The sequence below is a fragment of the Galeopterus variegatus genome, unplaced genomic scaffold (genome assembly GCF_000696425.1).
Source record: "Galeopterus variegatus unplaced genomic scaffold, G_variegatus-3.0.2 Scaffold11410, whole genome shotgun sequence".
NCBI lineage: Eukaryota > Metazoa > Chordata > Mammalia > Dermoptera > Cynocephalidae > Galeopterus > Galeopterus variegatus.
Window position 1 is genome coordinate 34,617 of NW_007737521.1, and position 17,579 is coordinate 52,195.

The following is a 17,579-nucleotide window of genomic DNA, read 5'->3' on the forward strand; positions in this document are numbered from 1 at the left end:
TAGGTATTTTATACTTCAGTAAAAGTTTTTAAAATATGCATATGTACATGTTGATTCTTAGGCAGGTGCTATTAAATATGTGTATTTGCATAAGGAATTTGTATTGAAGGAGTTGGTTAAATGGGTTAAAGTAAGATGACAACTAGGTGTTTGGTTTATTTAAAGTTCTGTTTTGAGGAGATGAAACTTCAGCCATGTTTTTAAGGCTGGAAACGGTAAAAGTGGGAAGGGACTATTAACAGTGATTCGATTATTTACTATGCAGACCAGTTCTGTTAGATGAGATTCTTTGCTGTTCTATCGATGACTTTCTCTATACACTCAAAAAATTGTTTATGACTCTTCGATGAAAATTATTTGAAATAAGATTTTTTTTTGTACATTAGTCACGTACTCTTTCAGTGCCACTTGCCCACAACTACACTTTTCTTTGGGACTTGTGTAGAAGAGAGCATGGCAGCAAGGAGAGAGCAAGATAGCAAACAGGCCTATCCATCCCATATGCTCTGATCTCAGAGTGTGTGAGTAGAAGGGAAGTATCTACTATGCAGAGTTTTCCACAGTTTTACTCAAGTCCAGAATTCATGAGCACACTTTTAACTGAGCACTTGCCTGTACCTGGTACCATGTTAGGGATATAAACTACAGTTCTGCACTGAAGAACAAGTGGCCTAGAACAAGTGGCCTAGCAGAGCACAAGCACAGTATGAAAACAGCAGGTCATGTTAAAGGAGCGAGCATATGCCACAGGATGACAGAGAAAGCACTGGTCACTTTGTAGTCAGGACTTTTTGAAGATCATGTTGGAACTGAGCCTTGAAAGAAGAGTAGATGTCTACCGTGAAAGGAAGGGCTCAGGAAAACATTCTAGATAGGAAGGATATCCCTGAGGTAAAGTACAGGCATTAAGGTTTTAAATAATTCTGCTTCAAGAACTCATTGAGGATATGTGGTAGGGGTTGTTTAGGAGATAGAGAAGCACTCTGCAAATTGCGGGACTAAGGACTTGATATTGCAGGCGGTTAAGACTCCATTGAAGAATTTTATTTATTTATTTATTTTTTGTCCTTTTTTGAGACCGGCCGCACCGCGCTCTGCCAATCCCTATATAGGATCCGAACGGCGGCAGGAGCGCTGCTGCACTCCCAGCTCCGCACTCTCCCGAGTGCAACACAGGCTTGACCCACCATTGAAGAATTTTAAACGAGAGTAATGTAATTAAATTTGCTTAATTCTGGTAGTCTTACAGAGAATGGAGAGGAAGACAGGATTGAAGGCAGGAACAGCAGAAATTATATTTATTGCTCTTTGCAAAAGATGACAGCCCAAACTAAAAGAGATTTGGGAGCATAAGAAATGGGGGCTGTGGTAGGATGATTTGAGCCATGAGAAGTAGAACTAGGAACTCTGAGAATGGGAGAAGTGCCTTCCTTCAAAGCTTAATCCTTAGGAATTGGTAAAGAAAGGTTTATAAAATATAAACAGAAAAAGAGGAGAAGCCAATGTAAGGCCACTGCTTAGTGTTTAATTCTGGATGGTGGGCATATGGTGGTTACATTTTCTTTGTACTTCTCTGTATTAAAAGAAAATAATAAGAACATGTTTAAAAAAACAAAAGGCAATATTATTATTTTTCTCCTTTTTCTGTCTTTCCAGAAATGCCTTGCCTTGCAGAATATGGTGATGGTTTATGGTATAGAGCGAAGATTATTTCCATTAAGGAATTTAATCCTTTATCTGTCCTGGTACAATTTGTTGATTATGGATCAACTGAAAAGCTAACAGTAAACAGGTTAAAAAGAAAAGGAAAACTCAATTGAATTAGGATTCTTAGTTTTGTTTTTTGGTTTTTTGGGTTTTTATAATTCTTTACTGGGAACATTTTGCTGCCTCTTCTAAAAGAAACAAGCTATCTTAAAGCTTTTGTATAGTAGCTTTTATATTAGAGATTTTTGTGTAAATAGTAGGGATTTTTTATTTATTTATTTATTATTTAATTTTTTTCCTTTTTGTCTTTTTTCGTGTCCGGCAACGGATCGCAGCCCTCAGTGTCGCGCCCGTACCGGACCGGGACCGGCAACGGGATCGCAACCCTCGGTGTTGCTCCAGCACCTCGCTCAGCCAGTGAGCGGGAACCGGTCTGTATGTGGGATCCGAACCCTCGGCGGGAGCGCTACCGCGCTTCCCAAGCGGCGCACTGTAGCAGTGCACCACTGGGCTGACCCTAAATAGTAGGGATTTTTTAAATCTAGATTTTTATTATAAAATATTAAGAGTACAGTTAATTGGCATTTAGTACATTAACAGTATTGTGCAACTATTACCACTTTACATTTCCAGAACTTTTTCATCATTCCAAATAGAAACTCTGTACTCATTAAACAACAGCATTCCATTCCATCCTGCCCCAGCCCCTGCTAACTTGTAATCTACTTTCTTCTATCTCTGTGAATTTGCCTGTCCTAGGTACCTAATGTGAGTAGAATCAAACAGTATTTGTCCTTTTGTGACTGGCTTATTTCACTCAGCAAAATGTTGTTAAGATTCATTTATGTTTTAATGTGTTAGAATTTTCTCCCTTTTTAAGGCTGAATAATGTTCCATTGTATGTATACATACCACATTCTGTTTATCACTTCATCTGTCAATGGATACTTGAGTTGCTTCTACCTTTTGGCTTTTGTGAATAATGCTTCTGTGAATATGTATTTGTATTTGTATACAAATCTCTCTTTCAGACTCTGCTTTCAATTATTTTGGGTTTATACCCAGAAATGGAATTGCTGGGTCATATACTCATCTGCTTTTAGTTCTTTGAGGAACCACTGTACTGTTTTCCACAGCAGCCACACCATTTCACATTCCCACCAGCAGTGCACAAGGATTCCAATTTCTCCACATTCTCTTGTCATTTTCTGTGGTTTTTTTGGGGGGCACGGGGGTTGATAGTAGCCATCCTAATGGCTGCAACTTGCTATCTTATTGTATATCTGATTTGCATTTGCCTAATGATAAGTGATGTTGAGCATCTTTATATGTGTTTGTTGGCTCTTTATCTTCTTTGGAGAAATGTCTCGTTATGTGTATTTTCTCCCATCCCATAGGTTGCCTTTTCACTCTGTTGATTGTACCTATTTTTCTTTTGCCTGTTTTTGGTTTTTTTGCAGCTGGCTGGTACAGAGATCCAAACTTTGGTGTTATAACACCACACTCCAATCAGCTGAGCTAATCGGCCAGCCCAATTGTATGTTTTGATACACAGAAGTTTTTAATTGTAATGAAGCCCATTTTACCTTTTTTTTGCCTGTGTTTTTGGTGTCATATCCAAACAATCATCATGAAATCCAGTGTCATGAAGCTTTTCCCATGTTTTCTTCTAGGAGTTTTATAGTTTTAGCTATAAGAGAATTTTAATTGTAACATTCTGAATATTTTAATTAAGAATTTCTTTTGTGACAGACTGTGTCAAATTCCTCTGCGTCTTATGCAGTATCCAGCCCGAGCCATAAAGGTTCTCTTGGCAGGGTTTAAACCTCCTTTAAAGGATCCAGGAAAGGCAAGAATACCATATTGTCCCAGCTGGAGCATGGAAGCATTGTGGGCTATGATAGACTGTCTTCAAGAAAAGCGACTTTATGCTTCTTCTGTGGTAAATATCTGTATTAATCAGCTATATTTCTTTTCAGGCTATTTCTGTGGTCCCTATTAGCTTTGTAAAGTGCTGTTTCTATGCAACTCTACATGCAAAAATCTAATAATTAAAGTGTATAAAACTATGTATACTATCAGATTAATTTTAAGTCTCCTTTTATCTTAGTTTATATTTAATAAACTTTTTATTATTATTAACCCTATGGTGATATATCACTGATGTGGTGAATAAGATAAAAATGATGTAGATGAGTATGGTGTAGTCAAAGAACTTACAAGTTAATGAGGGAAACAAACTTACAAACCACTAATTAACGCAAGATAACATGAAATAAGTGCTATAACAGAGGTATAGGAAACTTTGTGAGAGTGCAAGAGGAATGGTTATTTCCATCTGGAGGTATCAGGGTATTTGAGCTACTTCTTAGCAGGCACTCAAGTACTAAATTGAATGAGTAGGACAGGGAAGTGGCATTTGAGCTGCATCCTGAAAGATGAGCAGGAAGACCGGGAGTTCTCTTCAGTCATAGAAAGATTTGAATTGTAGTAATCTCAAAATTGTACTAATTCTGAATTGTTTCATGTAGAACTTGTATCAAAAGGTCAAATAAGGGCCGGCCCGGTGGCGCACTGCTACAGTGCGCCACTTGGGAGTGCGGTGGCGCTCCCACCGAGGGTTCGGATCCCACATACAGACCAGTTCTCGCTCACTGGCTGAGCGAGGTGTGGGCGCAACACCGAGGGTTGCGATCCCATTGCCGGTCCCGGTCCTGGTCCGGTACGGGCGCGACACTGAGGGTTGCGATCCGTTGCCGGACACGAAAAAAGACAAAAAGGGGAAAAAAAAAAAAAAAAAGGTCAGATAAGAAACTGCAGATGGTATTTAATAGAAACCTTTCTTCTTCCAAGGCTTAGCATGTCACAAAAGGAGTAGCCTACAGGCAGAATCTGGTCCACATCATGTTTTATTTAGAGCACCATTTTAAAATTGAAGACTTTACCCCCCAAAGTATTTGGGACCTCTGATTGAATAGAATAAAATCCAGAAATCCTGGATCTCCCTCCCGAATGGCAGTCAGCTGGAGTGGCGGTAGATGGGAATGTACCCTTCAGTTCACCCTAGTCCTTCCACTAGTGTTCTGTCCTATCTGCTTCTCTCCTGTGTGACACGTGCCTCGTCTCAGAATTTTGGGATTCCTGACACACTGGCTATGACAGAAATGAGCTCATAAGGAGACAGTGCTGTTACTAGAAAACCTCTGTACAGACGCTGTTGTGTGTGCAGAGTGGTGTGATAAGCTCATGCAGCCTTTTTCTCAAGAAGCAAGTGAAAATACGGACAGGGCGAGTGTTTCTTCTAGATATGTATTTTTTTCACCTGTATGAATAACAGTCAAACTTTGGTAAGTTTATGCATAAAGTTCTGATGCTATATGTGTGAAATGTAACAACTTTAACAGGGATGATGGTATTAATTGGCTCCATCCAGGAGAACCATGGGGGGAGGAATTACAATTTAAATAGAGCAGGATAACGGAAGGAATGCGATTTAACAGGAAACCATCATAGATGCCTTTTAAAGTAGGGTAAAAATTATAGATATAAGCTGGCCAGTTAGCTCAGTTGGCTGGAGAGTGGTGCTGATAACACTAAGGCCTGGGGTTTGATTCCTGTACTTTCCAGCTGCCAAAAAGTAATAATAATAAATCTAGAGAATTCCCCTTCCCTCCTCTGTGAATGGCCAGCTGTAGAAGGAAAAAGGCAGCAAAGATACTGTGTTTTCTTGACAACTGTGTCTTTTAATTTTAGGCTCAGACACCAGAACCAGTAGTGACATTATATGAAGATGAACAGTATCCAGTTCATATGTCATTAATAAAAATGGGGCTCGCAGACAGAGATGAGTGATGTGAGTCTAAGTTCTTGTTCACCCTTCTAGCCAGAGTAAGACCTGTGACCCAGAAGTTAATGCTAAGTTGCTCATAAAACCACCCTTGGCTTTTCCTTAATTTCTTAAAGGAATAACAACAAAGCTCAACAAGAATCTCTCTTCCAGATTTCTTCTTCTTAGGCCCTTCTCACCTGTTGAGCGCCAGTATCAGGGAGGTCCCATATCTATAAGAATTCTTGGCATGGCTATCGTGACTGTCACAGTAGCAGATGGGTATGGGGTGAGCAGGAGAGAGGGGGCGCCATAAGTCATTCAAGCACATGAATCTGTAGTGTGCCTACAGAACTACTGAACAATGTGCATCCTAGTAACAAAGTTATTACGCTACCGGGGTAGCCAGCTCTTTATCTTGTCCATTCACATAAGTCTAACAAGTGATTCAACAACTAGACTGGAATGCTTAACATGGAGCAAAGGTTTAAAATAACACACATTTTGTTTTTCAGGTATACGGTGCAGAGCATCTGGTAGCAACCCTGAGAAAGTTTTCTGTTATGTTTAGACCATCAAACCATTTCACACTTGGTTTCTTGACTTGTTCTGCAGTTGTGCTGGCTCCCTCCCCCACCCCCATTCTTACATGTTGAACTGTTAGGAATTGTGGGGGGGGGGGGGAAATCCGAAAGAATAGTTAATAAATATTTGCTTCCAAACATTTTCTTGTTTTATTTTACTATATTTCATAATGAAATAGTTAAGACACATGATACAAATTTTAGTTCATTTTATAACTAATGATTCATCTTAAGTAAGATATTATCAGTACAGTTGAAGGCCCCTGTAGTGCCTCTCTCCAGTCACATTCTTCCTCCCATAGAGGTGAACACTGAGTGATTTGGTGTTTGTCATTCTTACATGGGTCTTTGTAATTTTGGTGTGTATGAATGCATCCATGAGATAAAGTACTACTCTGTGTATTTTTAAATGTATGTGGCATTACACAATTGCTATAGATTGGATGCCTGCCCCCCTGACCTCCCCCCTCCCCACCATTGAAGCTTAAATCCTCATTGTAACTGTTGAGGGTGGGAAATCCTATTATGGTAATTGAAAGGTGGGGCCTTGAAGAGGTGATTAGATTGCAAGGACCATGCTGTAGTGAATAGATTAATAATGATGGTTGTGGGCGTGGTTCTGAGGGCTTTAAAAAAAAAAGAGTGAATGGGAAGTTTGCTCTCTCTGCTCCACCATTTCTGTCATAAGAAACCCCTGGGTCACTGTCGCCACCACCAAGACCCTAACCAGATGTGTTCCTGTACTGTGTACTTCCCACCCTCCAAAACTGTAAGCAATGTTTTGATCTGGTTAGAAAATATCCAGTTCCATGTATTTTGTTATATATTTTATTTGTACAGTATTTGTACTGTATTGAATTACTCAATTACAAATATTCTGTAGGACCTTGTATAGTTGTGAGAGGTTTTCTAGTATACACACATAGTAGTGGAATTTGCTGGATCATGGGGTGGTTGCTTTCTAAAACTGGTTTTACCAATTTACTCCACCATCAGTTGTCTGAGTTCCTTGCCAGTACTTGATGTAGCCAGACCTTTCTTTGCCAGAATATACTAGTATAAAAAGGTATCTCGTTGTTTTAATATGCATTCTGGCTTATTAGAGTCAGAGAGCATTCTGTCACTTGCTTGTTGATATGTTTGTCTATTTTTCTGTTGAGTTAGCAATTTTCTTACTGATTTGTAGGAATTCTTTATGTATTCTGGATAGTAATCCTTTTTCAGGTATATGTATCTTCTTTCCTTTTGATATAGTTAGTAGTAACTTTTGACAAACTTTTCACTCATTTATTAGCCTTCTCCTTTAAGGTTTGTGCTTTCTGTGTCTCATTTAAAAATCCTTCACTATCCTGAGATAATATATTAAACTCATTTTTTTTGAAAAGTTTTAAAGTTTTGTTTTTCATATTGAGATGGCTTGCCCATCTTTCAAGGACACCTTGCTTCTGTCAGCCTACAGTTTTATCAGTGATAACATCGAGGTAGCTGTGGTCCATCAGTTAACATTGGCTAGCAATTACACCCCCTCCACTCTCAGGTTTCCCATTTTGACAAGTTACATAGTCAGCCTTGTTATAACTGCTTTCTCCTATGATTATCTTCTACTTGTAATACTGTTTGACCTCCCATTCTACAACAACTAATGAACCTCTATAGTAATTTGTATTCCTTCATTGTTGTTAACCTCCCATTCTACAACAACTAATGAACCTCTATAGTAGATCAAATGCTTTAATCTTGGTTCTAATTGAAAATTTTGGCTAGAAGAGACATTCACTTACTCCTTGAGCATACTTTCTGTGCAAGTCCATGTTCTGTGGTTGATGTGCTTGTGGGACATCTATTTGATGTACTTTGTGTACTTGTCTTTTCTTATAACCATCTCCAGCCAATAAAAGCACTCATTTTACTATGTTAAAAACCTGTACACAGGGCTGGCCCGGTGGCTCACTCGGGAGAGTGCGGTGCTGATAACACCAAGGCCCCGGGTTCGGATCCCATATAGGGATGGCCAGTTCGCTCACTGGCTGGGCGTGGTGTTGACAACACCAAGTCAAGGGTTAAGATCCCCTTACCGGTCATCTTTAAAAAAAAAAAAAAAAAAAAAAAAAAACCTGTACACAGTTTATAACAGAGATAAAGTAATGATGCTTTCCTTAGTTAAAGGAAGGGTAGTGGATTATAAGTGAAAGCTGTCCTTGTGCATTTCAAAGAATATAAAAATGAACAACATACAGTGTAAACTTTTATTTTAGAATACAAACATAATCTTTACCATTTATATACACACATACATGCATACAGTCTATATAAATTAAACAGCAGAATCCGCAAGAAATGTACATTTTTTAACAAGAAAATCAGTGTTACTTCCTGATGAAGATACACAAGGATAGTTACTATTACATGTCCATTAGAAGATTACTGTCCTTGGGCCGGCCCGGTGGCGCACTCCCGCCAAGGGTTCGGATCCCATGTGGAGACCGGTTCCCGCTCACTGGTTGAGCATGGTGCGGGCGCGGCACCAAGGGTTGTGATCCCATTACCAGTCAGTAAAAAAGACAAAAAGGAAAAAAAAAAAAAAGATTACTGTCCTTGTCCTTAACTCTTGTTTGACCAGGTATGTATTTGGTTTCTTGCTGATCATTCATATGTGAAGTTTTAACTGTGCCATCTGGATATTCCCTCTCTTGAACTGGTATGGAGTTCTCTTTGGCCATTATTAAACTCTGTGATTTTGTTGCCATCACTGTAATATTTAAAATAGAATTTAATCACTTAAAAAAGTATAAAACATACAACAGGAAAACTATTAAAATGGAGACCTTTGATTGTGGAGGTTATTTCTCAACCCCTCTTGGTCCTTCTTTCTATAAAATTACAAATTCTTTCTACAGTGTTTCTGCTTCAGGCTGATAGTTCCAGTTGTCAGATTAGCACTTATATGTACCCATGAAAAGCTTGTTTTAATAAATTTACTTTATTTTTTCACCACAAAATGCTTTTTTTTTTTCATGTGTTCAGCCTCTAAAAGAAATTGATCATTGTGTTAAACTCTGGCTACTTCAGTTTTGACCTTTCTTTTCACTAACTTGAAAACCATCTGGGTGCATGCTCTGTATCAGGTGGGGACGAGAGCTATATTCCTGGAAAGGGGCACAATCACACTTCAGATCTATTTCGAAGCAATGATACAAAAAAGCAGAATATGAAAAATAGTTAACACCAAGTTGATTTCTTGACATGGCTGTGGAACAGTCAAACTGAACCCCAAATATAGGTATGATGTGCCATTATAAATACAAGGCTGGCTAAAGGCTGACAGTCACCACTTCTGAACACAGGCAGGTGCTGGCACTGGGTGATTTTTTTCTATAAACTTAATGAGCCATCTCTGTGCCACGTTCAAGTGACTCAACACTGCTCACAGCTGCTCCTTGACGAGTGTAGTCCCTGCCCCCCCAAAGTGTATCACCTGAGAGCTTATCAGAAATGCACATTACTGGAGTGGGTCCCAGCAAGCTGTGTTTGTACAATCCAGGTGATTGTAATACACACTAACATTTGAGAACCACTGCTAAAAGTCAAAACTGCCAAAATAATCCTAAACAAACTAATAACATCTGGGATTTCCCTGGGTATAGATGAAGAAAGATTGGCCATGATTTAATACTTGTTGAAGCTGGATGTATGGGTACCTAGAGTTTTTCATATTATTTTCTCTACTTTTTGTTATAGAAATTTTCAAAATTAGAGTTAAAAAATTTGAAACATTTCTGAAATCATTTAAAGCACAATGTACACATAAGTTTTTCATCTAACTTTAGAACAAATTGCTATTTATTTAGTCGAGCACCAGATAAAGTTTCAAACCTTGTTAAGGGAAAAACACTATCATGGCCAGTTTCCACATTATCTGAATTAGTGTTTTTACTTTTTTTTTTTTTTTTGGCAATTTTCTGTCACTGGATTCAGGTTAATTAACCCATAACACGTTAGTTGTATGCAAGTCAATGGGTACTTAATTGTCACACTCTAGGAAAGGAGATGAAAACTGAAAATAGGCCACTGAATGTGGCAAACCTTCGCCCTAGTTTTAATGAAAATGGTGATAAGGGAGCTCTTTATCATGGATTGAAGAAGTGTCTAACTTCAAGAAATGTAACTCAGAAGAGCACAGAAAGAGGTTATTGATTTTAAAAAACGGGATCAAGGGCCGGCCCGGTGGCGCACTGCTACAGTGCGCCACTTGGGAGCGCGGCGGCGCTCCCGCCGAGGGTTCGGATCCCGCATGCAGACCGGTTCCCACTCACTGGCTGAGCGAGGTGTGGGAGCAACACCAAGGGTTGCAATCCCGTTGCCGGTCCCGGTCCGGTACGGGCGCGACACTGAGGGTTGCGATCCGTTGCCGGACATGAAAAAAAGACAAAAAAAAAAAAACGGGATCAAGGAGGCCAGAGTAAAGAACGTATCCAGCTGGGGCAGAGAGATCCAGAAATTCAAAATACGAGCAAGAGGAGAACCACAGTCTAACTTACACATGGCTGCCACTGTCTGGTCATTCTTAAAAACTGACAGGGCCGCCTTCACCGCTTTCAAATCTCACCAAACTTATTTCTAGACAAATACTTGCCATTCCCATTTTCTGGAATGCTATATGAGTATAGACTCCCTCTAGAGCTCTAGGCTAAGACTAACACTAGATTATGTGGCAAGATATTTACCAAGAGCCTGCCTATCTCAAACTAGTTCTAAATTCGAAAATGCTGAGAACTTGTCTCACCTGCTCTCGAAGTGTCTTTGTTCAGTTATGAACTTGCTGAAATTTTGAATTACTTCTATACAAATGTTTTAGATTTGTAAATATTCAATTGGTAATAAATGTTGAGCCATGAAAATCTAGAAACAAATTTAACAAGTGTCATACCATTGTACTCTGACAATTGTATCATCTGGAAAAATGCTTTTTTCTTGCCCATCAATCAGCAAATAAGTTTTTAACAGTCTGGTCAAGAAGCGTGCTTTCTTTTCTTCCATCTGGGAAATATTTTTGTGTTTTAAAAAGGTTACCATAAATATTTTTTAAAGGAAGGGAAGAATTCAATAAGGAGAGGGCAGAGCAAGTTTGTACCTACTTGTCCACTGGAGAAACGTAAGACTTCCAGTCCTTCCGGGCATGTGGCGTGAGTGGCCCCAGCATCTGCATAGGAGCGGATCTGTAAAGACGCAGAGGGAGCGTGCCTTTCCTGCAGAGGCGGTGCAGCCACCAGCAAAAGGCCCCCACGGGGACGTACCACTCTCTCATCTGGCACAACCTGCTTCGCGTCACCGCTGAAGGTGAGGGTGACAGTCTTCCCATCCACACCCACTTCCTTCCATGTTCTGTTGGGAAATGGAATAGAACGGCACCTGTTCTTGTAAACCTTTTCCACCTTAAAAAAGCACAAGTTATCAATAGGTAGGATTTCCTCCTGATACCATGTGATTAAAATATGCTTACTTTGAGATTTTTTATACTAAAAAGTAAAACATTCTCTAAAAAGTAGAATAGATCCTTTATTTCATCAGGAGGTGCAAATTGGTGATTTTCTCATCTTCTCAGTCCTTTTCCATTTATTAACCATAATTCATCTAAAAAAGAAAACCTTTCCTCATCAGCAATGTTCCCCTGAAGTTGACTTTGTACAGGAGAGTTTCTGCTTCCTTTTGGCGGCTGTTCTTTGTCCTCACATTCCGCAAGGCCAGCAGTGAACTTTGGCCCTATCATTTGAATTAAAATGGATCAGACTAGGGAATTTGAAAAAGTGAATTTTCCATAAACCTGAGGGAAAATTCCCTCATCACCTCCCTCTACTCTATGTATGTCCCTTTCTTTTTCACTGGAATACTCAGCAAGGCGGTTTTCCCACCCAAAACTTTCCTATGAACAAAAAAACCCTACAGGATGGAGCTATGAGGGGGCCCCCAACCTGGGATAAATAGAAGAAAGGCTGCAGGAAAGGAAGGCCTAGAATGGACTGAGGCTTTTAAAAGGAGGTAAGGATTAGGCTGGCGGGTTGGCTCATAACACCAAGGTCAAAGGTTCAGATCCCTATGCCAGCCAGCCAGCCAGACACAAAAACAAAAAACAAAAGAAAACAAAAAGGTAAGGATTGCAAAGGCTTATGGGGTTCTGTTTGGAGCAAGAACGAAGTTTAGATAAAGAGACTGTCTTCCTTCTTTTGCTGCATCTCTAAACTGGAAATGGCAACCAAATGCATGTTGTGCACTGAGCACTTTCAGTGGAGTGCAGAGGTTCAAGCTCCAAGGCACTGAAGTTAAGCCACTTTCAACAGTCTTAAAGATCATATTTTAGAATGTTTCAGGTCTATTTTAATCCATGTTTATTTTTTATTTTATTTAACCTTTCCATCAGGATGGCAGATTACTCCCTGAATTTCTTTTTCTTCCTTCTATTTATATTTGGGATCTGAAAGTTCACTGATTCAAGTGGCTCCCTGGGCAAGGCAGCCTGTAAGGACAAGACATTTGAAGCAGCTAAAACTTGTTTCTAAAGCCAGATTCTAATGTTATGGGGTTCTGTGATTAGCACTGGTGTTATATATAAAATGTTTACAATGTTAATTAAAAAGTCTCCTTCATACATGGTCTAGAAAATTTAGTCAGTTAGCAAATCAATTTTAAGCCCAAGTAATCTGTCCAAATATACAAAAATAGAGATTTACTTGTCTCATCCAAATTGCCTAAATCATGAGGTGGTACAGACTTGGATCTGCAAGATGGATTGCCTGTTGGAATAAAATTGTCAGAGTTCGTTTTAATATTTAATTGAAAAATTTTAAATTTATTAGTATGGTCAAACATTTCCTTAGTCCATATCCTTCTTTTGTGAACTGTTGTCTTTTACCCATTAAGGGAGTCCTAGTAGTTTTCTTTAATAATTTATAGGAGTTCTCCATTGTATAAATTCAAATATTTATTCAGGCACTTAAGTTCTGGGTGACCATGAAAAACAAAGACAATATCTGTTCTCAGAGATTTTACAATTCAGAGGAAGAGAAGGGTACTCAAATAAGCTAAGAGATGGACCCAAAGGTATGCTGGAGACAGTGAAAAGGACTGTTCAGAAGCTAGGTGTGGAGACAGATAAAAGAGGCATTCAAGAATACATTAGAATTTGGCTTGACCAGATAACTGGGTACTTAATTAAAACCTAAGTGCTCTAGTGGCTGTGATCTAAACTTCTCAGATTATGAACAGTATGCCAATCATGTACTGTATCAGTAATACACACATTATAAAATAAGCATGCACACACCACCAACAACAACAAATTGAGGGGAATTTTTAAAAATATATTGAAGCTCTAACATTTTCTTCTTATATGCCAGTGAGTCAGTCATATTGTAAACACCCCCATCTTTGAAGCATTTCGAGCAAGTGCCAGAATCTGACATGTTAAAAAATATGATACTGGATGTTACAGGAAAATGACCTAGACCATAAGAATAGAGGCAGGAAGTCAGCCAGGAGGCTGCTGGACCTGCGTGAAGGCTGTGTGGCACCAACAGAGTCAGAAATATTTCCATTATACCACATAAAATCACTGATTCATAGGTCCCAAACCGCCAAGTGTGAGCAATTTCATACAGTTCAACATAAGTAATGGATTCAGAAATAGCAACATCAGGGGATGGCCGGTTAGCTCACTTGGGAAGGCGTGGTTCTGATAACACCGAGGTCAAGGGTTCAGATCCCCATACCGGCCAGCCCCCACCCCCCAAAAGTCAACATCAGAAGAATGAGTCCAGGGACTGACTGAAGTGGAGGGTAAGGATAAAAGAAAAAAGGAATCGGAGTACACAGAGGTTTGGCTTGAGAAAATGGGTAGATGGTGACAAAGCCCTAGGCATAGCAGGAGTGCTCTGTTTTGGATGTGATACAGGAAGAGCATCACCTTCCACTTCACTGGGTACCTGTGCAAAGCAAACTATACCCATGCATCATTTAACAGGAAACTCCTGAGAAATTTACCGTCAGGCGATTTCGTTGTGCAAACATCATAGAGCGTACCTACACAAACCTAGATGGTACAGCTACTGCACACCGAGGCTATGTGTGTAGACTGTTGCTTCTACGTGAGAAATGTGCTGCACTATGACGTTACTAGGTGGTAGAAATTTTTCGGATCCATTATAATCTTACAGGACCACTGTTGTATGTGTGGTCCGTCATTGACTGAAACATTATGTGGTGCATGGACTGTACTATTAGAACTATGTTACGTAAATCATTTCTAACCTTACAATCACCTCCAGAGAAAAGACTACTATTCTTACTTTATAGGTGAGAAAACCAAGGCTGAGAGATTTAATAACTTGCCAAAGTTGTCAACTAATAAAAGGCAGAAACACAATTATTACACACTTTGTATACATGTACCAAAATGTCACACTGTACCATGTAAATATGTACAATTATTGTGTGAATTAAAAATATATAATAAACACAAAATTTAAAAGGCAGAACCAGGATTCAAACTCATTATACTGTATAATTCTCTCAAGCTGATTATGAACTGACATTAACTTGGACTCTTATGTATCCACTTCTTGGGCAGAACAGGGAGCATGGCCTGACTCCTGGGCACAGGCTCACTGCCTGGAGGCTGCTGCACACAACTTACAGAACTCATGTGACACAGGAGTGGGGAAAAATAAAACTAGGTAACAAGCGGTGCTGAAATAGCTGGTCTAGATGCTGTAGGGGGTGTGTTTATGACCTCAAGATAGGGAAAGACTTAAGAAAAAGCACCATTTGTATAGGAAAAACTGAACTTCGGCTACATTAATATAAGAAGTTGGATTCGTCAAAAAGTACTGTGAAGAGTGAAAAGACAAGCCAGAATGGGAGAAGATATTTGTAATATATGTGGATTATGATGGGTAAAATACCTGAACCAGCTCTTTTGGAAAGAGGAAATCTTGATAGCTAATAAGCACAGGCAGTGTTCAGTGCATTTAGCAATCAGGAAAACGCAAATTAAAACTACAATGAGATACTATTACACCCTACCTGACTGGCAAAACCTTAAGTCTGACAATGCCAAGTACTGACAAGGTGTGTAGCAAAACAAGCACTTTCATCAATTTTGAGAGTGTTAAATCATTTTGGAAAATATTTTGGCAAAACTATTAGTGTTGAAGATATTCATACCAATTCCCCAGTCACTCCAGTCCTAGGTACATGCCTAGAGAAGTGAATGTGTACACACCAGAAAGATACAGGGATGTTCGTGGCATCATTGCTTAACATACCAGAACCTTAAAAAAGTGCATCTATCAACAGAATAGTATATTGTAATGTATTCAAAAGTGGAATCCTACCTTGCAGTGAAAATTAGTGAACTAGAGGCTACAGGTCTACAGGATTCAATCTCAAAAACAATGTTTAGTGAAAGATGACATAGGAATATAAATACAGTAAGATAAAGCTCAAAAACTAGTGACATATTTTTTAGGGCTGCACTACAGGAGTTTATAAGGAAAAGTAATATCATGGAGGGGCAGTTCTGGAGTGCTGCTGGTCTGTTTCTTACCTAGGTTGTGATAAGCCAAGAAGCATTTGCTTTATAATTGTCAAATTGCATATGTTATATCCACTTTTCTAAATTTATTTCACACACACACAAAAAATCAATTTCAGGTAGATTAAAGACCAATATGTGAAAGCAAAAGTTTATAGAAGAAAACAGTATATTTATTTATGAACTGAGGATTGAGAAGAATTTCTTAAAGTCATAAAAAGCAAAAGCCATGAAAAATATTGATAAATTCAATTTTAAAAGGAAAAACATATATATATATAAAACACACGCCAAAAAGCTAAACCCAGATTGGGAGAAGATACTGGCAGTACTTGTAGCAAATAAAGGATTAGTATGCAGAATAATTAACTTCATTAAGGAGAAACACATATACCCCCAAATTTTAAATGGGCAAGGAAAATGAACAAGCAATTCACAAGTGTGGGAGCACATAGGCTTGATAAAGAACAGGGAGTGCACCAAGGGCAAAAGTCCCAAGGGCACTTATGCAGAACCTAAGTGCTGAAAACAGCACATGCTGGAAACAGCAAACAGTTTCTGCCAGATTAGATAAGAACATAAAGGTCATTTCTTAACCAGCTTCACTCCCTTTCCTTTGTTTCTCAAGATGTTTTTGAGATTGCCTCATAGCTGATTTCTTTTCAATCCTTTGATAAATGATTGATTAAGTTGTTTTTTTCTCTTGTATTACATTGTCTTTACAATAAAAGCTGAAGCAAATACCGACTCAGGGCTGTGCCTTGTTTCTCCCTTCTTCAGGGAGTTTTCTCACTGCGGACCCTTCAGGCTTCTCATTGCTCTTAATATTTGGGCTCTGAGTAATCTTTGTGTCTCTGTCATATGGTGAGAAGCTACACACAAGGAATCGCAGGTGTGCACTAAATGTAAGAAAAGATGCTCACACAGCCTTACCAGTGATCAGGAAAATGCATATTAAAACTACACTGAACCAACATTTCACATCTGACTGGCCAAAATTTTAAAGTCTGACCAGATCAATTGTTAGCAAATATAGAGAGCGTATTCTGCTGATTGTAAAAGACTGGTACAACCACCCTGCAGAGCAAAGGGAAAACCTCCTAAAGTTGCACAAGCCTGCCATGCCCAGCACCCTACTCTTTTTTTATATATTGGTTATGAGTATTCATGAGATAAAAAGCTGATTGTCACCCCTCATACCCATGATGTGAGGGCCAGATTCATACTGGCAGCATACCCTTTACCACAAGTTGCATTTATACCCTGTGTCCCCCACCCAATTATCCCCAACTTCTCTCCCCCTCCCCCTTACCCCCCCTCCACTTTGTAGCCCAAGGAATGTTCTCTGTCTCCACAAGTCCAACACACCACTGTGATCTTTCTTTCCTTCCTTCTTTCTCTCTTAGCTCCCACATATGAGTGAGTACATGTGGTATTTATCCCTCTGTGCTTTGCTTATTTCACTCAATGTAAGTTTCTCCAAGATCATCCATGTTGTTGCAAATGGGAGAATTTCATTCTTTTCTATGGCAGAGTAGTATTCCATGCTGTATATATACCACAGTTTCCTTATCCAGTCATCCATCAATGGGCATTTAGGTTGGTCCCATGTCTCGTCTATTGTAAACAGAGCTGCGATGAACATGGGAGTGCAGGTGTCCCTTTGACATGATGATTTCCAGTCCTCTGGGTATATACCCAGAAGTGGGATTGCTGAATCATATGGAAGATCTATCTGTAGTTGTTTAAGAAACCTCCATACTGTTTTCCATGGTGGTTGTACTAATTTACAGTCCCACCAACAGTGCAGGAGTGTTCCCTTATCTCCACACCCTCACCAGCATTTCTTATTCACCATCTTTTTTTTTTTTTTTTT

At 39.2% G+C, this 17,579-nt stretch overlaps 1 protein-coding gene and 1 pseudogene across 1 annotated transcript in view; one reads left to right on the forward strand and one right to left on the reverse strand.

Moving 5' to 3' along the window:
* LOC103610606 (RING finger protein 17-like) overlaps positions 1–6,243 on the forward strand; it is a gene marked incomplete at its 5' end in the record, with an annotated part of 33,597 nt that extends 27,354 nt beyond the window's left edge. Inside the window, 4 exon segments of the mRNA XM_008594740.1 lie at positions 1,657–1,792; positions 3,460–3,649; positions 5,461–5,560; positions 6,049–6,243. Coding sequence (XP_008592962.1) covers positions 1,657–1,792; positions 3,460–3,649; positions 5,461–5,559 — 425 coding nt within the window.
* A 2,456-nt stretch (positions 6,244–8,699) lies between these two features.
* LOC103610607 lies at positions 8,700–14,181 on the reverse strand (annotated as a pseudogene).
* Between the last annotated feature and the right edge of the window lie 3,398 nt (positions 14,182–17,579).